General features: G+C 36.2%; 1 protein-coding gene and 1 long non-coding RNA gene across 2 annotated transcripts in view; one reads left to right on the top strand and one right to left on the bottom strand.

Moving 5' to 3' along the window:
• LOC142323392 (alpha-tocopherol transfer protein-like) overlaps window positions 1-20,655 on the top strand; it is a 77,737-nt gene that overhangs the window by 24,831 nt on the left and 32,251 nt on the right. Inside the window, exon 2 of the mRNA XM_075362957.1 lies at window positions 8,837-8,959. Within this exon, the coding sequence (XP_075219072.1) occupies window positions 8,854-8,959 (106 nt within the window). The 5' untranslated portion in view covers window positions 8,837-8,853. The remainder of the gene's footprint in view (window positions 1-8,836; window positions 8,960-20,655) is intronic.
• The window catches only part of LOC142323393 (uncharacterized), a 101,914-nt gene that overhangs the window by 69,287 nt on the left and 11,972 nt on the right, over window positions 1-20,655 (bottom strand). The gene's annotated exons all lie outside the window — the stretch shown is intronic.

The raw sequence follows: 20,655 nt of genomic DNA, 5'->3' as shown, positions 1-20,655 counted from the left end.
GCTTGCTCTGCCGACGTGTAAGTTATAGCAGTAGATCTGGAGCCAGCCACTTCGGGCCTTGATCAGGAAGTACGCAGTGAGTGCTAGAGATCGGAATCTACACCGCACCGAGTGAGTCCAGTCCGTCCGTGAATTCCGGGACTGGCTAAGTGTCGACTGGGCCTCAGGGAACTGGGGTAGGAGTATTATCTCCGAGGGTACACCCGTTCCTAGTTATGACAACCCGCTCCTCTCCGTACGATGCGCTGGTAAAACTAAAGTATGCAGAATTTCGAAAACAGGCAAAAATTAGATGATGCTGGTTTGTACAGCAAAGTAGACCCCATGGCTTTGCTGTCAGGAAATGTTACAGGGAGTACAACAACCGTGTCAATGGAAGTGGAAGGAGAGTCGGGTGACGCTCATTCAGTGGGTGAAAAACCCATCGCACTCGCCGTTATTCCAAGAGGGAGAATCAATTCACTACCGACCGTCACTGGCCAACAGTCGCCGATGGAGCGGATCGGTGGCAAAATCGAGAAGCTTGTTGATTTCATTGAAGACAAGAAGAACGTGCATCATGAAATCAGAAAACTGGTTAAGTCCATTGCTACGGCATATAAGTTAGCCAGCAAAGCACCGCAGATGATGGTTTCAACTACCCAAACATCTCCGCGTGCCACGCCAGAGCAAAAATGCCAAAGCAGTGACGTGACCCAGTTGACAAAGATAACCGGAGCCGAAGCTAATGGAGGATTAGTTTCGGAAGACAACGGAAAGAGTCTTACTACGTCTGGGAAGAGAAAAGAAAGAACTTCTCCAGACACCGATAATAAAGTCAAGAAAAGGAAGGACTTTAAACCCAGCCCGCTGCAGAAAACGACAGTCCAGAACACCGAAAAGAAACGAGAAAATGCTTGGCAGGCAGTCTTGTCTAAAAAGGAAAAGAGGAAGCAAGCCAAAAAGCGGTTACCAAAAGAACCGGCGCACAAATCTCGGCCGGAGCCTAAGCGGAAAAAACCGCGAAAATTCACCAGGCCGGACGCCTTGATTATCCGACCTGTTGAGAAGGCGAAATATGCTGAGATACTGCGTCGGATTAAAAATGAAGTTCCACAAGAGCAGGCCCGGGACGTAGTTGACAAGGTCCAAAAGACGAATGATGGAAACATGCTCATTACGCTCTCCAGGAAGAGCACAGACAAAGGACAAGCTCTAATGAAGACAATAAAGAGCATCCTGAAAGAAGAAGCCGACGTCATCTGTAAAGGTCCAGAGGAACAGCTCGAAATCCGGGACATTGACGACGAAACAACCAAGAACGATGTCCAGAAGGCCTTACAAGAGGCAGCTGGCGATGACTACGAAATACCTGGAGAGGTCATTAAAATTCGTCCGGCCTACAGAGGCACACAGACCGCTTTGGTACGATTACCAGCAGCAACAGCGCAGAAGATACTCGGAGAGAGAGGCAAGATACGAATTGGCTGGGTGAATTGCCGTATCAGAACAGTGAAGACTCCACTACGATGCTATAAGTGCTGGCACTTTGGACACACTACTGTTCAATGTAAAGGCGAGGTCAACCGATCTGGGCTTTGCATCAAATGTGGGCAAACAGGTCATCAAGCTGCTCAATGCCCAAATAAGGTGAAATGTGTTTTATGTGCGGAAAAACCTGGTTCTCAGGATACTGCTCACCGGTCTGGCGCTGGTCGGTGCCCGGTCTTCCAGGAAGCACTCCAGAAGCTGACAAATAAACGAACATGAAGATACTGCAGCTCAACATTAATCACTGTGAAGCTGCGCATGATTTGCTCATGCAGACAGTACGAGAATTGAGGGTTGATCTTGTGTTTCTATCGGAGCCATATAAACATCTCACCGGGCAACCATGGGAGACAGACATCACCGCTAAAGCTGTCATTTGGTCCTGTGGTAAAGTCTCCTTCCAGAATGTAGACAACAATGGCAGCGCCGGCTTCGTAGCAGCATCAATAGATGGCATCCGCTTCTACAGCTGCTACGCACCACCTAGCCTCTCCATTGCTGAATTTACTGACTTCTTGGATCGCCTGACCGAAGACGCGAAGCAACATCATCCAGTGGCGATAGCCGGGGACTTCAACGCCTGGGCAGTCGACTGGGGTAGTAGGCAGACTAATGCACGAGGAAGAAAACTACTAGAAGCTTTTTCTACACTTGATGTAGTTTTGCTCAACAGTGGTGACAGGCCGACCTACACCAAAGGTGACGCAAGCTCGATTGTAGACCTCACTTTTGTCAGTACCAGCCTTGCTAAAGGTAACTCCAACTGGAAGGTACTAGACATCTACACTGCCAGTGACCATCATGCTATACTCTGGGAAACGTCTAACGACTAGAAACTCAGAGGGCCTAACAAGCCATCTAACATCGTTGGTTGGAAGGTGAAATCCCTAGACCCAGAAGTATTGATAACAGCCCTCGATAGTGATCCGATAGAGACTGGATGTGCAGAAGAACATACTAAGGCCCTGATGATGCGAGTAACACAAGCTTGTGATGCCAGTATGCCTCGCAAACGTGTTATCAATTCAAGACCTGCGGTACACTGGTGGAACGATCACATCAGCAACCTTCGTAAAGAGTGCCATAGAAAAAGAAGATTATCTCAGCGTGGCTATCAACGACCCAACTCTGCAGTGCTGATTGCAGAGTATAAAAAAGCTCGTCGTGAACTCAATAAGGCCATAAAAGAGAGTAAAGGAAGATGCTGGAAAGAGCTCATATACGAGGTGGACAAAGACGTGTGGGGCAGGCCTTATAAAGTGGTCATGACCCACCTGAAGAAACAACAAATGCCGTCACCTACGTGTCCTCTGCTCCTTCAGAAAATCGTCACTGCGCTGTTTCCACAGCAACACAGTCTCGATTATCAGTTAACGCCAGGCGAACTAGACGACATTCCACCTGTCACTGAAGAAGAGTTGCTGGAGGCCTGTAATCGTGTAGGAAATAATAAAGCGCCGGGATTGGACGGAATCCCGAATATAGCCTTGAAAACCATCATAAAGGCAGCACTAGCATTATTTCTAGACGCGTACAACGCATGCCTCAAGGAGGGGACTTTTCCTCGTAAGTGGAAACAGCAACGGTTAGTACTGTTACCTAAAGGGAAGAAACCGCCAGAAGAACCGTCATCTTACAGACCACTCTGCATGCTAGATACGGCGGGTAAGATATTTAAGCGTATCATCCATCAGCGAATAGATGCAGTAGTTGACCCACTCCTGGCAGACAACCAGTATGGATTCCGGAAAGGACGATCAACCCTGGACGCGATCAACCTGGTTGTCAATACGGCCAAGGAGGCGATCGCAGGAACTAGATGGAAGGGTGGAACGAAGAAGTACTGCCTGGTTGCTGCCTTAGACATCAGAAATGCTTTCAATTCCGCTAATTGGGACTGCATCATGCAAGCTCTCGACGAGAAAAACGTGCCAGCATATCTTCGCAGACTAGTGATTAGCTATTTTACAGATAGAGTGCTGAAGTACGATACAAAGAATGGTCCGAAAGAGTATGATATAACCGGTGGTGTGCCACAGGGCTCTGTTCTCGGTCCACTTCTGTGGAATATCATGTATGACGGGCTCCTGAGATTGAAGCTTCCAAGATGTGTCAAACTGGTAGCGTATGCGGATGATGTTGCCGCAGTGATCGTCGCCAAACACCTCGACGAGATTCGACATCTGTTTGACATTACTTTTGAGAGGATCAACCAGTGGATGGATACAGTTAACCTTCAACTGGCCAAGCAGAAGACCGAAGCAGTGCTTATTACCAGCCGAAAAGAAGTTGAAACAATTAAGCTAAAAGTCGGTGACCAAGAAATTACATCACAACCTCATATACGATATCTGGGAGTGATGCTTGATGCCCGACTCAACTTCAAGCAGCAAGTAGAACACGTCTGTACGAAAGCGTCAGTAGTGAGAGCTAGTCTCGCACGATTGATGCCGAACGTCGGAGGCCCAAAGCAGAGCAGAAGGCTACTATTGTCATCAGTAGTAACATCGGTGCTCACTTACGGAATATCTATCTGGGCTGACGCACTAGAGACGCAAGATTCGTGGAGAAAGGCGGGACCGATATATCGTATGAGTGCATTACGAGTCGCAAGCGCTTTCCGCACAGTATCTGAGGAAGCAGTTTGTGTCATTTCCGGAACTCTGCCTCTTAGAGTTCTAGCTGAAGAACGACGCAACCTTTACCATCGAAAGACGTCAACCTTACTGAGTGCTGAAGAACTCAAGACAGAAGAGCGACAGAAAAGCATCGCACGTTGGCAGCTACAGTGGGATGTTGCCGTGAAAGGCAGGTGGACACACCGTCTCATACCACGGATTGACTTTTGGCTGAATCGTAATCACGGTGAGGTCAACTACTATCTAACGCAGATGCTATCAGGACATGGCTGCTTTCGAGAATACTTACACCGCTTCAAGCACGATAATTCTCCAGAGTGCCCGTCCTGCCCAGGAGTCAATGAAGATGCAGAGCATGTTTTCTTTGTGTGCCCACGATTTTATCCACAGCGTGATCAACTCGAAAACATCTTACATCAAAGTATCCAACCTGAGACACTAATAGAAGCAATGTTGTCGTCAAAAGCCGCATGGAACGCAATAAGCACGTTTGCAACAGACGTCCTTATAGACCTGCGTTCCATCGAAAGAAAAAGAGCAAAGGACCACAACATCTAGAAGAAAGAAGTAATAACATCTTAGCTACCAGAAGGAAGAGCAGTAGCTAAATCCTCCCCCCCACGAAGTAATGCCTAACGGCGGATACCGTGGGGGATCAGAGTTCAGAGGATAGCGGAGGTTTTAGTCGGTATTAGCATTAACAAGTCACCTTTAAGTTAATGTTCGAGTCCGACATACCAGGCAAAACATCTAAGCCAGAGATTCGTAAAGGAATTTCCTTCGCTATATAAAAAAAAAAAAAAAAAAAAAAAAAAAAAAAAAAAAAAAAACACACACACACACATGTGTATATGTGTGCGCGCGGAGATTTTCCGGTTGAAGCAGAAACTTTAATGAATTGTGAGCCTCTATCACTGTGTTATTTATCGATTGGTTTTAACCGATATTATTCATTGAAACCAATCGAATAAATGATATCATAAAAATGTTAGAATTAAATTTACGTTAAATAAATTAAAATAATATTAAATAAACCTAAAAAAAGTATTTTTAATAATATTGGGTGCTTCCCGTGGGGGGCTACGTGTAAAGCTAAATTGGTGAGCACCTCGTCGAGGCTAGACCAATCATTACTATCAACTGGTAACAAACGGGCGCTGTTTTGGGAGTTGCAAAGGGGTTTTTTTTTAATAATTCTAGAAACAATCGTTCGATTTTTAAAATTCAAACGGGATATTTGTCAGTAGGTTCAGGCTAACGGTCGTATGAGTCAGGTACTCTCTCGATTTAACAGATCACAGTTATTCGGAAATGTCGTTATATCTTCGCAATCGATCTTTCGATTTTCAAAATTCTAACGGGGAATTTGCTAGTATAATGCAAGATCACGATGGAACCAAACCAGAACAAAAAGAGCAATGTTTTTTTTTTGACTGGCAGTCGTAGTTTTTAATTTTTAATATTTATCTCTTGTTTCTTTATTTATTTATTGCATTCTTTAGCAAGGAGTTTAGCTAACTAAATAAGTAAATACAACAAAATTATAATTTCAAATTACACTAAATACAAATGGGCTTCATATAATAACACATAAATATTATAAAATCTAAAAAATAGCAAAATGAATGTCGCATACGAAGGCATACAGTATAGAAATTTAAGTATAAAAGAGTGTCAAATGATATTTACAAACACCAAATTGTGTCTGTAAAAAACAACTTTATGGCTTCACTCAAGACAGATTTTTATTACAAATATACCATACAATTTTTATATATTAATGACTTAATTATGTAATATTTAGAATAATATTGCGAAAAATATCAAAATTTTCAGTAAATAAGACTAATTTCATTCTTTGATTAAAATGATTTTATTTTAAAAATTATCTAACATTAAAAGAACAATTGAGAAAAAAATCAAAATTATTAGTAAAGTATTTTAGGTACAGTTGACCCCCTTAACCATATGATAAGTTTGTATCATCAAAATTTTACTACATCTGAGTATATCAGCTAAATGGGTACCGCCTTACTCGCCGATTGATAGGAGCGCAAATTGAAAATGATGAATTTTGACAATATTGTGCCTATTTTCACGGATAATTTTTGCATTCACTTACAACAATTTTAACCGTATCTCAATCGTTTTTCTACTAATTTGAAAATGTAAGGTGTTATTTTGTTCATAATAAAAGGTAAAACGTTTTATCTAACATAATATAAATCGATAAATCTAATATCTAAGGAACTATTAACGATTAAATAATTTTAATGGTCGCCATTTTTTAATTTGAAAAGGTTTACCTTTTCAAATTAAATTATTTTCTAGAAGATTTTGTTGGAATATTTACACAAAGTTTTATTAAAATACTTCAATCCGTTCTTAAAACATATATTTTTATCGAAGAAAAAAAATGGCTGATAGACAAGAATCACAAGCGTTTCTCCACATGAATTTTTTTGTTTATTCTCATGTCTTAAATCAGTCCCTTAAGTTTGGCCAAGTCCTTCCGGGACACTGCATAGCTCTTTCCGGGAGGGGGGGGGAATAAAAAACATAAATATCATAATACCCCCTTATCCGACTGAATCGAAAATCAGAACCAAAGCTAGGGCATATTTATGGCAAATTTAAAATTTTTTAATCTACGGGTTTTAGAGATATGAGGTGAAAACCGATTAGAAATATGTTGAATATCCTCTCATCCCTAATTCCGATTTACTTAAAAAATTTTTGTAATTTTAATTAACTCATTAAGCACTTTCTGCGTAATAATGCTCAATTTTATAAAACCGATATAAAAAAAATTCAAAATTCAAAATGGCGCAATATATTATTTCTCCTTTTTTAATTTTGTCCAACATTTAATACCGTCAAATATATACAAAACGTTTTGAGCCATTTTTGAAGAATTTATGTTAAAACAGTCCGGAGATATTAATCAAAATACAGAACATACGTACGTGTACAGAATGTCCCACAAAGAAACTTTCAGGACATATTCTACTGGTAAATTAATGAAAAACGTTCATATAAATATAGGTCCAGAACCGTTTTGTTTTCGAGTTACGACTAACAAACGATTTCGCCCGGATTTCAGCTCTTCTAATAAAAAGAAGCCCTACTGTAATTTGAGCTGGGAAATAGGATAAAATAGATCCCTGAACTATAACTCCAGTATTTTTTAAGATATACGACGTAAAATACCAAATTCGGGGTCAAAAAACAAGTTTTTTTAGGTTTTTAGTACAACAGTTTTGTTAAACGATTAATAAATGTGAAAGATTTCCTAACAAAATTTGTATACATTCTAATTCTAAGAAAATTAATGTAAATACAGCCGATAAAAAGTAAATAAAAACTTTTAAAAGTCGGTTTTTTATTAAAGCAAAACAGAAGTTTCAAACTCGATCGCCCGGTTGACTAGGTACTTGGTGCGTTAAACCTCGCGACTGCACCAGTCTGCCGACCGTACAAGCGAAATCTGTTATATGTAATTTGTGAAATTACATTAGTTTAGTTAGTGCCGACCCTCGCCGCTAAATTAAATAATATAATTAAATACGGATGCGTTCGCGCTTTAGTTAGAATCACTGAATTAAATAAATGAAAAAATATTATATTTAAATAAAAAGATAGATATTTTTAATTGAGTTGTGCGTGTAAGCCGAACAACACAAACAACCCACAGTTGTAGAATTACTCAGAAATGTAGAATTAGTCCCGCAGTTGTAAAACTAATTTCCCGTCACGGAAATATGGGACGTCACGCGGCTTCAACCGCGTGATGGGAAAGTCCGGTCTTGTCAGTTATTTTTTTTATCATTTTCCGGTTTTATTTTTTTCGAAATAAATTTTACGTTTTTACCGTCGGATATAAAGTTTTATTTTTCAAACGAGTATAAAGAAAAAAAATACTTGGCCGTTTCACGAGTCTCTCTTAAGTTGATAGATGATAAACGGTTAGACAATACTCGGGTAAACTAGCGTATTATAATAATTAAACTGCCTTTTGTTAGATTATCGATAACTTTGTACGCTTGTCAGTAATTCATACGAGTTAAAGGAGGATAGTTAAATATACCGTTAATTTTGTAAATAAAAAATATTGAGAAATCAATTACTCTTAGAGTAAATAAGTAATAATACGGTTAATTTCGACTTAATATTAAGGATAATCCTCAAACTCATCCGTCAAAAATGGAACGCTGCCCTTTCCAAGAATAAAAAGCATCTCAAGAAAAATTTAAATCGAAAAAACGGTTTCCCGTCTCCTTCTTCATCTAACCGATTATACAATTCTACGTAAGTATACCAAACCGGTTGAGATGCAGCTAATATTCAGAATTACAAATGACGGATTGATTGTTTTCACCGCACATACTAGCCGAATAGCGGTATAAACATCAATACTTCAATGAAAATGATAATTAAACATTGTACTTTATTATACGCATCACTGCCGTGGTAAAGACTGAAGCAGTTAGTATAAAACAAAAAAGTAATGAGTTTTATCTTTAACTTATCGATTACATGATATTCATTCGCTTGATTAGAGCTTTAATGATATTAAATTTAAATAATGAAACTGAAAAAAACTTACCCGGAATAAAGTAGTAAAGATTAATAATTATTTATTTATATGATTATACATATTTTTGCAGATTATAAGCGACTTATCATGGAAACTCCGTTGAAAATTAACGAAGCGGATAAAATATCAGAAGCTGATTTCAAAGAGTTAAAGTCATGGTTATCAACTCAACCACATTTACCAACAATACCAGGTAAATGATTGATATTTATTTATATGCAACATCCACTTATTTATTATATATTTTATTTATTTAAATATAACACATATTTATATATATAAAATAACATGTCGCGAGTGATTAGTAATCAACGTCTAGCAAAAACTACTGAAGATAGATTGATGAAAATTTTTATACACTTTTTGCTTAAAGTGTAAGACCGCAATAACAAAGGAGTTTTTGAAATTCCGCGTATAAAGGGTTAAAACGAAGTAACAATCAGATTTACTATTTTTTGAATTTCTCTCTAACAAATGAAGATATCAATTTGATTTTTTCTGTATGTAATACATTCATATGAATGTTAGGTATTCATGTGAATACCTAAAAGAAACAATCTCTAGATTTTTTTTTTAAATTCTGAGTTTAGTTTGAAATTCAGAGTTAAAATGGATTTTTTAATTATTTTTTGAAACCAGACTATTTTTTTTAATTTCACAATAAAAAATACAAAAAACAAAAAAATTGCAAAAATATATTTGATTACATATAAAAAATTATTTTTTAGAAAAGCTTTTATTTAACTAATATTAATATTAACATTAATAAAAAAAGGAAACAAATTAGAAAAACCCACTAAAAAGTAAAAAAATAAGAATTAAATCAAACAGAATTTTAAACAAAAAAATATAATATATTAACAAATATAAAAATGCACTGAAAAGTAAAAAATAAATTATATAAATATCTAATTTTTTTTTTGTCTTCAGTCATTTGACTGGTTTGATGCAGCTCTCCAAGATTCCCTATCTAGTGCTAGTCGTTTCATTTCAGTATACTCTCTACATCCTACATCCCCAACAATTTGTTTTACATACTCCAAACGTGGCCTGCCTACACAATTTTTCCCTTCTACCTGTCCTTCCAATATTAAAGCGACTATTCCAGGATGCCTTAGTATGTGGCCTATAAGTCTGTCTCTTCTTTTAACTATATTTTTCCAAATGCTACTTTCTTCATCTATTTGCCGCAATACCTCCTCTTCATTTGTCACTTTATCCACCCATCTGATTTTTAACATTCTCCTATAGCACCACATTTCAAAAGCTTCTAATCTTTTCTTCTCAGATACTCCGATTGTCCAAGTTTCACTTCCATATAAAGCGACACTCCAAACATACACTTTCAAAAATCTTTTCCTGACATTTAAATTCATTTTTGATGTAAACAAATTATATTTCCTACTGAAGGCTCGTTTAGCTTGTGCTATTCGGCATTTTATATCGCTCCTGCTTCGTCCATCTTTAGTAATTTTACTTCCCAAATAACAAAATTCTTCTACCTCTATAATCTTTTCTCCTCCTATTTTCACATTCAGTGGTCCATCTTTGTTATTTCTACTACATTTCATTACTTTTGTTTTGTTCTTGTTTATTTTCATGCGATAGTTTTTGGGTAGGACTTCATCTATGCCGTTCATTGTTTCTTCTAAATCCTTTTTACTCTCGGCTAGAATTACTATATCATCAGCAAATCGTAGCATCTTTATCTTTTCACCTTGTACTGTTACTCCGAATCTAAATTGTTCTTTAACATCATTAACTGCTAGTTCCATGTAAAGATTAAAAAGTAACGGAGATAGGGAACATCCTTGTCGGACTCCCTTTCTTATTACGGCTTCTTTCTTATGTTCTTCAATTGTTATTGTTGCTGTTTGGTTCCTGTACATGTTAGCAATTGTTCTTCTATCTCTGTATTTGAACCCTAATTTTTTTAAAATGCTGAACATTTTATTCCAGTCTACGTTATCGAAAGCCTTTTCTAGGTCTATAAACGCCAGGTATGTTGGTTTGTTTTTCTTTAATCTTCCTTCTACTATTAATCTGAGGCCTAAAATTGCTTCCCTTGTCCCTATACTTTTCCTGAAACCAAATTGGTCTTCTCCTAACACTTCTTCCACTCTCCTCTCAATTCTTCTGTATAAAATTCTAGTTAAGATTTTTGATGCATGACTAGTTAAACTAATTGTTCTGTATTCTTCACATTTATCTGCCACTGCTTTCTTTGGTATCATAACTATAACACTTTTTTTGAAGTCTGATGGAAATTCCCCATTTTCATAAATATTACACACCAGTTTGTATAATCTATCAATCGCTTCCTCACCTGCACTGCGCAGTAACAGATATCTAATAAATAACCAATAAATAAATGTAATAATTATTAAATTTTAAAATTAAAACTAATGAAAATATTTAGTTAAATAAAAGCGTGGCACAGTTTTTGTAATTTATTTAAAACAACACAACATTTATTTTCACAACAATTAATCTTCATTTTCATTTTCAATAACGACGCGAGGAGGCGGAAAGGTCTGCTGGAACCTCTCCAGTTGAGACTGACTATCTACAAGTAACAATTTGGGAAAATGCACCCACTCGCTTTCTTTGTACGTGTTCTCACATAGTTGAAGTTCATCTTCGAATTCTGCTTGTAATCTAAGCCAAATCGAAAAAACTTTCCGCTAAAAGTTTCATTTTAATTAATTCTGAATTTTTATTTAACTAATTCATAATTACGATTACAATTATAATAATGATAATAATTAATAATCTTTCATATTACCGTCAAAATGTACTAACTTTGTGCAAGATTTCTAAATTTAATTTTTATTTTTAATCTTATTAACCCTTAAAGGTCATCTCGGTGCAAATTTGAACCATCAAAGAATTAAAACTTGAGTTATTTTATTACAGATAAATGAAGTGTATACATATACTAAACAACCTCATTAAACAAAAAATATATTTTAAAATACAGCAAATTTCTATAAATACTTATTCGAAAACATTGTTATAAAAACTGCGCTACGCTTTTATTTAACTACATATTTTCATTACTTTTAATTTTCAAATTTAATAATTATTACATTTATTTATTGGTTATTTATTAGATATTTATATAATTTAATTTTTACATTTGTGTTTGTTAATATATTATATTTTTTTGTTTAAAATTCTCAATTTTATCTAATTCTTATTTTTTACTTTTTAGAGGGGTTTTTAATTTGTTTCCTTTTTTTATTAATGTTAATATTAATATTAGTTAAATTAAAGCTTTTTTAAAAAAATAATTTTTTATATGTAATTAAATATGTTTTTGTAATTTTTTTGTATATTTTTTAAGACTAAAAAAAAGTAAAAATATTTATTTTTACACATCTAAGTTACATACGTGTACCAAATTTCAATCATTTTCATACGATAGTTCATGAGAAATGAAAATTTTCAACTAAATGCATGAATTTAGCGTAGGGATAGCGCGTGGGGGTGGGTCATATCAAATCCGACACCGTAGTGCTGTATTGTCATCGAAGTTACATAAGTGTACCAAATTTCATACGATAGATCAAAAGATATAGCAGTTGCAAGATTTGATTATTCCTAAAGCGAGTTAAATAAAAGATTTTAAAAATGCAGATATCAACTTGATTTTTGGTGTATCTTCATGTCAATATCTACAAACCAATTTCTAGATTCTCTGTGAGAGATAAAAATTCCACTGCGAAAGAGGTGAAGAAAGGTAAAACATTTTGAACAATGATTGCAAATTTTCCCCATTTCCGACTATACTAAACGAGATTATCAGTAGATTTGGAATTGTAAATACGCTTCAGGTAAATATCTAAAAACAATTTTCAGTTACTTTTTTGAATTTCGATTTTTTAAGGGTTGCGACGGAGTACTTTGCGGCGGCTCAAACAACACAGCCATTGCCATTGTTACTGTATGTGCGAAGTCACTGGCTGCACCTGCCTCAGGTTACTTAAATAAAAAAAAACATTAAAAAAAGTTCACCAAGACGGGAAACGTAAGCAGCCACATACAGCGAGCGAAGCCGCGACGGGAATGCTAGTATATAAATAAGAATGAATATTAAAACGAGGAAATATAATTAGGTATTAAGAGAAAGATATTTTTAAATAATCTTTAAAACCGATGTGCTCTTTTTTATACCCTTAATAGGTAATAAAGTATATCTCTGTGTAAATTAACTGAAAGAAAAACTACTTTTATTTTAGAAATTAACTCAGAATCGGTGGATATTAAGAATACATACAGATGTGGTGAAAAGCGTATAAAAGTTGAACGGCTCAAGTATTAGTGAATCGACAGGCTTTTCATGTGAGATAAAAGTTACAACTATTTTTTGTTGGAGGGTTGCAAATGGATTCGTCGTTTATTGCTTATTTTCAAATTTTAAGGAAGGGATACGATTACAAATTTTTTCGTAATATGCTGTTTTTAAACTGATGTTTGTATTACTATGTTTTACCATCATATGTCGACAGTACGCAGTGGAAGAACGTGCAGCAGATAGTTTTCTGTGTTCTTTATTTTTTATTACATATCTACGAATACGTTAAGAACATCAAGAAGCCTAACGAAAATGGATCGTATAGTTCGCAACGAACTCTTCCGAGTGGAAAAGGAATTAGCGCGTACTTAATAACTTTTGGCTGAGTATATGTCTTTAGTGTTATCCAGGCTTACCGAGTAGTTGTACTGAAAATAGTAAGGGTAGACTAAGGGTGTAGTTTGTAATAGCTTGCGAATTCGTATCAATAATTGGAGACACGAATTCAGACAAACGAGTCGTATAGTTCCGAAGCGATCGATTATCTTTACTTTGATTAACGTAGTTACACGAATCATCGACGTAATCAGACTAACTTGTACAAAATTTTGGTTTTGCAGTCGCTAGTAAACAGCTGATATAATTACTATTTAAGTTAATTCAGTTAATCTTTTTTCGTCTGAACTGAGAATAGTAGTGTTTAGGCACTCGAAAACTCAAGGACCTTTTACGCTTTAGTGTCGATGAGAAATCAAAAAATACAGAAATATTCATATACCTGTAGAATTTCAAAGGTTTGTTTCTTAATTCTCTACTACCGAGCTGTCAACATTTGGGTAAGCTGAACATATTTATCTAAAATTTGAGAATATTGTGGACATTTAAGATGTTCCACGATCAGTAGTCAGGCGTAGAACTAGTCCGTCCTTTAGAAAACAAATAACTTTTCACAGTGGCATTAGTAAAACAGTCCTCAAACGTCAACCACAAAGACTTCTGTGAATGGAATTATACAAAATACTTATTTTGTATAAAAAACGCTTTTAACCGTATTGAAGTTTAAGTTTTATCGGTCAAGATTACTTCACGTACTTCGTGAAGATGATTTTGACAGAAAGATTGAATTTCGTAAGGGAAATTAATAACCTCATTTGAGTGTTTTATTTATCTCGTTTTTTAATGAATGGGTTATTAATTGATCCCAACAAGTTTTTTTATACTGTACTACCCGGTCGGGCTCCCCAGTGCTTGCCCCGGGGCTCCTACACCACAGGGCTGACCCCAGGGTCGCAGAGCTCGCCATTATCGTTAGTAGTAGTAACTATGGTAACTAAAGTAAACAGACCTTTGACCAGGAAAACTTGACATCTTTTTTCTGTTGCCGGGTGACAGAAATTAATTTTATTTTCTTTAATGAATATCTTTGATTAAAATCTTCACCCCCAAGGGATCTGGGATCTCGATCTATGGCTTAAAACCTTTACTGAATAACACAGGATAACGCGAATGTACCCTGTAAATTTGAAAGGAACCGGTCGGTTGGTTCTCGCGTGATTCGAGAACAAAAAAAGAACAGACGAAATTTCGGCTTTATGTATAAGAATAAGATATTAAATAATAGAATTTGTTATGAAGATTAGCCTTACTATTTTAGCTCGGTGATACGGTCTGATGAAGTATACTTCAAATTGAACGGCGCAGTAAACCGTCACAATTGTGTTCATTGATCGATGAAACACGGGAAAATATGCAGGAATCTAATATACCTGCACGTTTACTGCAGGATTACCAAAAAAGGGGTGTTGAAAACTAATTTCTTGGACGGAAATATAACAGAAGCTTTATATCTCCAGATATAACCGGTTGTAATTTTTCGAGCTATTGAACAATTCAGTGTTTGAAATCGGGCGTCCCTATAATTATCAGTAAGAAGGGATGCGATCTTAATATGCTCCTTTAAGTTAAACATTACCTCGATCTAAATTTTCTTGCATGAATAGAACGCCGAAGAATAATTAGTCGACCACTGCGTACATCTGATCTGATACCTTGCGATTTCTGTTGGAATCGTGAAAGACGTAACATTTTCTTCAATTCGAAATAAACTGAATCGTCTGAAGCTGTCAATCAAGAGCTCAATAGATTTTATAAAGCGTGACAAAACGTGGAAAAATTATGTAATTCAATGCCTTGAGTTCATAAGGGTAGAAGGACAATACTTTGAATACTTCCTCTGATGTCAAAAAACGTTTAACCGTTTCATCTTTGTAATTAGGAAATTGACTTTTCTTCATATGGTAAATCTCTATCCATTATTTATCTGCAACCCTTTTTTTTCATCACTCCACATTTCCTTCCATTTTGTTTTCGTCTAGTAGGTGATTTCTTTTACGTTCTCTCCTTCATTTCTTTTTAATCATTCCTTCTAGAGCTTCGATCCCTTTTCGCTTTCCTATCCCATTTAGCTATTATTTACTACCTAAATGGCATTATTAAAAAAAAAGTGATGTGTTAATATTATTTCATATATAATTTCTCTACGTCTCGTCTGTTTCATAGAGAATTAAACAACAATGAAAATAATGATAATTATAGTTATCAACAACGAAATCATGAAACGTAAACCTAGTGTTTTATTTTGTGAATGCATGTATCTTTTGTGATCCGTTCTCCTAGTGTAAACGCGACATTTTGTTAATAATATAGGACTTTTAAATATACTCCCATCGTTATTAAATAAAGGTCGCACGCACATTGCTATATCTATCTATTATCTCTCTACCTTCCTCTCCGTCACATCCGGTAGCTTAATTCCTGTTTTAATATACCTTATTATTAGGTATTTTTTCTTAATTCTTTCTAATATTTAAAATAAATTGTTGTAGTAATCATAAAAAAAAAACATCAACAATAAAAGTAAAATCCAAAAATTTATAGAAGAATATGTTTGTGAACATAGGTGTAGTATACACACACACATTAATTCAATATTCATTATCGTAAATTTTGGTACTTTTTCCACACACAGAGATTATTTTTACCATCCGTTAAATACACATATTGCCTTTTTTTAAGTCTTGGCGGATGGATGGGGTAAAAAAAAAATTGTTTTATTTGCGATGTGTAAAATGTTGAAAAAAATACACAGAGATTACAGAAGAAACAGACTCTTTCGATTATTTGTAAAAACATTATTTTTCTAATATGGAGATTATTATTTAGATGGTTTTACAATAAATTTTCTAAAATTTTATGTGTTCCGGTGTGTAGGGGAGAGTCCTACAGTATCGGCCGTCGTGCAGTACCGGCCGGGGCTAATTTTCGATTTTCGCAATAGATGCAAGAGATTACGGTTGCCTAAAGTAAGCTTTTGTATCAATGCGCACTACGGCCCGGGGATTTGTTTTTCTGTTCAGTATTTTGTCTTCAGTGAGAGAGTTTAGTTGTTTCGTGAAATCTTCCTGTGAAAGAGATATATTCAAGCCTCAATTACGCCTTTTCAAGGTAAGAGGATAATTAAAATTATAAATTAGTATTATCTACAATCTCTATGGCTACGAAAATAGTTATTAGTTTAATGATAATGTGAATAAGTTATGAGGAGGGAAGCTACCACGTGGTTATCGTGTAGTATCGGTCATTATACTTTTTAACGAAACGAATATAAACTTATTTTTATTGATTTTTAGAGTGAAATGGCGGACACTGATAAGAAAAGAAGGGGAAAATGGACTGAGGAATCTATGAAAATGAAATGCGGACATGTAGTTACAACCCAGAAAATGACCGCTAGGCAAGCAGCAGAGTCATTTTCAGCACCAAGAAGTACTTAAGGGGACCGTTTAAGGGATATAAGATTAGGTAATCTAGTAAACTCCTCAGATAGGTAGCTTTAAAAAGACGTTTGATGATGAAATGGGAAATCAATTAGTTTCATACATGAAAGAACTGGACAGCAAATTCATGCTCCTCAGTAAGAAGGAATTTTTGCAATTTGCATTCACTTTGGCAGAACATTTTAAAATACCTCACCGGTTCAGAATAGAAAAAAAAACTCTCAGCAAGCAATTTTATTATGATTTTATGGGTAGACACCCAGAGCTGTCTCTACTACAGAGAGCTGTAAGATTTAACAAACGTCAAGTTGATCTCTTTTTTAATAAGTATGAAGAGTTGCTTCAGAAATACAATTTCACAGCCATCAGAATACGTATCTGCGACGAGACTGGCACTTCTATTGTTCATGACAATGATGTCAAAATAATCTCGCAGAAAGGAAAGAAGCAAGTCAGCAAGATCACATCAGGGGAGGGAGAGGAAGAAACGTGATCGTTCTACTCTGCATAAATGCTGCTGAGGACATTTTTGTTCCTCCAATTTTTGTATTTCCAAATAACTCCAGAGTCGATAAAATCCTGAAAAAGGACGGTCCTCCAGGAAATATTTTTGCAGCGGAAGAAAGCGGATGGATAACTGCAAAGTGGTTTTTGAAACGGCTGGAGTTATTTGTTGAGAAAACTCGACCAACTAAAGAAGAACCCGTGCTCCTGATTCTCGATGGACGCAGCAGTCATAAGGATCTTGAAGTTATCCTGTTCGCAAGAAAACATCATGTGCACATGATAAGTCTGCCACCTCACACTACACACAAGCTGCAACCTCTGGACCGGGCTGTAATGAGACCTTTTAATGGTGCCTACAATCAAGATAGCGCTGTGTGATTGAGGAAATATCAGCCTATGAAAATTGCTCAAAGAGATATTGCTGATCTGGTAAATACTGCCTACTCCTCAGTCTGCAGAATGGATCTAGCTCGATCAGCGTTTATGTGTACAGGACTTTGGCTATTCAAACCACGTGTACTCAGAGATTTGGACTTCATTTCTGCTGAACATTTCCAAGAGCATGAACCTCAACAAAGAACACAAAAGAGTGAGATTTTAACATCATCGCCTTATAAGGAGCAATTGGTGCTAAAAAAGGAAGGCGCTGGAGAAAAGAAAAAAGCAGAAGAAAGAAAGTCTGAGAGAAAGAAAAAGAATGCCAAAACGTAAGGCGCTTCTGATGAAAGAAAGGAAGATGAACCTAAGAAGCGACGAAGAAATTTGAACTTCGGTGGAGCTGGCAAGGCATCCGAGGAGAATGCAAAGTGCATTTTCTGTTTGGAATCATTTGATGAGGACTGGGTGCAGTGTTTGAAATGTAAAGGTTGGGCGCATGTTGAGTGCGTGGATCAAGAGAGTATTTTGTATTTTACTTGTGACTATTGTGCAAAAAATAATTGAACTTTTGGCTTGATAGGCTTTAATTTTAGTACAAAGGTTCATTATGTTTGTATTTTATTGTTTTTTAAATAAATCTAACTGTCAATAATCATTAAGATTTTAAAATATTTCAAAATAGTTACTGGCCGGTACTGAAAGACGACTTTTTCACACCTTTGAAATCGATTTCCATAATGATTTATGCAATAAGCATTAACAAAAAATGTTACGAAAAATCATTTACACACATTCATAAAACATGTTTTAAAGTAACAAATTACTATATCATAACCTGATATAACCCAACTCTTTAAGAATTACAGTTAAAAAACTTAAAGTGGCCGATACTGCAGGACTCTCCCCTACACCGTAAGTCAAACGACAGATTTCAACACGATGTCTACTTCATCCTAAACAAGTGAAAGTAAATGTCGCTCGATACCATCAACAGCGTGTGGAATATGTTGTTTTAAGTCATCTATATCAACACCAAGGAGAGAGATAAAAAAATTTTCTTCTATAAAATCCCACAAAAAATTGCCATATGGTGTTAACTCTGGACTTCTTTGGGGCCAACGTATCAACGCTATGTTTTCGTCAGTTACAATCCTGATCCGACTTCTTGGAATGTGTTCATCCAGATATTTCGAATCATTACATGCCAGTGAGGAGGAGTTGCATTTTATACCAGAAAAGAGTTATCATCTTCTTTGAATCGAGTATTAGCAATTCATTTAACATGTCGAAGTAAATTCCTCCAGTTACTGTGTTATGAAAAACAGTTATGAAAAAGAACCGTAATTAATTTCACTTTAGGCAAATCTCGTGTATATTGCATAGTTTCTGTACGGTTTTCTCCTCCCTATATGCGTCTTTTAATTTTTTTCACCTCCTCTATGAATCATGAGACCTTGCCGTTGGTGAGGGGGCTTGAGTGCTCAGGGATACAGAGTAGCTGGACTGAAGGTGCAACCATATCGGAGAGGTATCTGTTGAGAGCCAGACTAAGGAATCATTCCTGAAAGAGGGCAGCAGCTCTTTCAGTAGTTGTTAGGGGCGTGAGTCACAATGACTTAACGGCCGTATCAACATCACTCAGTCCTCTGAGTACTGCGCAGCTGAAAGCAATGGAAAACTACAGCTGTTTTTTTCCAAGAAAATGTGGCTCTCTGCATTTTCACATAGCAATAATGGAGGCGCCTTCCTTGGTAAAATATTCCGGAGGTAAAATAGTCCCCCGTTCGGATCTCCGGGTGGGGACTACTAAGGAAGGGGTCACCAGAAAATTAAAAAATAACATTCTACGAGTCGGAGCGTGGAATGTTAGAAGCTTAAAAAAGGTTGGTAGGCTAGAAAATTTAAAAAGGGAAATGGATAGGGTGAATGTGGATATAGTAGGAATTAGTGAGGTTCGGTGGGAAGAGGAAGGCGACTTTTGGTCAGGTGATTTTAGAGTAATTAACTCAGCGTCAAATAATGGGCAGGCAGGAGTAGGTTTCGTGATGAACAAGAAGATAGGGAGGAGAGTGGAGTATTTCAAAACGCATAGCGATAGAATCATTGTAATAAGGATAAAATCAAAACCTAAACCGACAACGATTGTTAACGTTTATATGCCTACAAGCGCCCATGATGATGATGAGGTAGAGTGTGTATACGAAGAGATTGATGAAGCAATTAAACACGTAAAAGGAGATGAAAATTTAATAATAGTTGGAGATTGGAATGCAAGCATTGGAAAAGGCAAGGAAGGAAATATAGTGGGTGAATACGGGCTGGGCAAAAGGAATGAAAGAGGGGACCGACTTATAGAGTTTTGCACGAAGTATAATTTAGTAATTGCCAACACCCAATTTAAAAATCATAATAGAAGAATATACACTTGGAAAAAGCCAGGCGATACTGCAAGGTATCAGATAGATTATATCATGGTTAAGCAAAGATTTAGAAATCAACTCGTTGACTGCAAAACTTACCCTGGAGCAGACATTGATAGCGACCATAATTTGGTGATAATGAAATGTAGATTGGGGTTTAAAAACCTGAAGAAAAGTTGTCAGATGAATCGGTGGAATTTAGAGAAGCTTGAGGAAGAGGGGGTAAAGAAGATTTTTGAGGAGGACATCGCAAGAGGTCTGAGAAAAAAAGATAAGGTAGAAAATGTAGAAGAAGAATGGGAGAATGTTAAAAAGGAAATTCTTAAATCAGCAGAAGCAAACTTAGGCGGAATAAAGAGAACTGGTAGAAAACCTTGGGTTTCAGACGATATATTGCAGCTGATGGATGAACGTAGAAAATATAAGAATGCTAATGATGAAGAAAGTAAAA

Source organism: Lycorma delicatula, chromosome 4, assembly GCF_047948215.1.
Source record: "Lycorma delicatula isolate Av1 chromosome 4, ASM4794821v1, whole genome shotgun sequence".
Lineage (NCBI taxonomy): Eukaryota > Metazoa > Arthropoda > Insecta > Hemiptera > Fulgoridae > Lycorma > Lycorma delicatula.
Note: the sequence above shows the minus strand (reverse complement) of the source record. Positions and strands in the feature narration are given on the sequence as shown.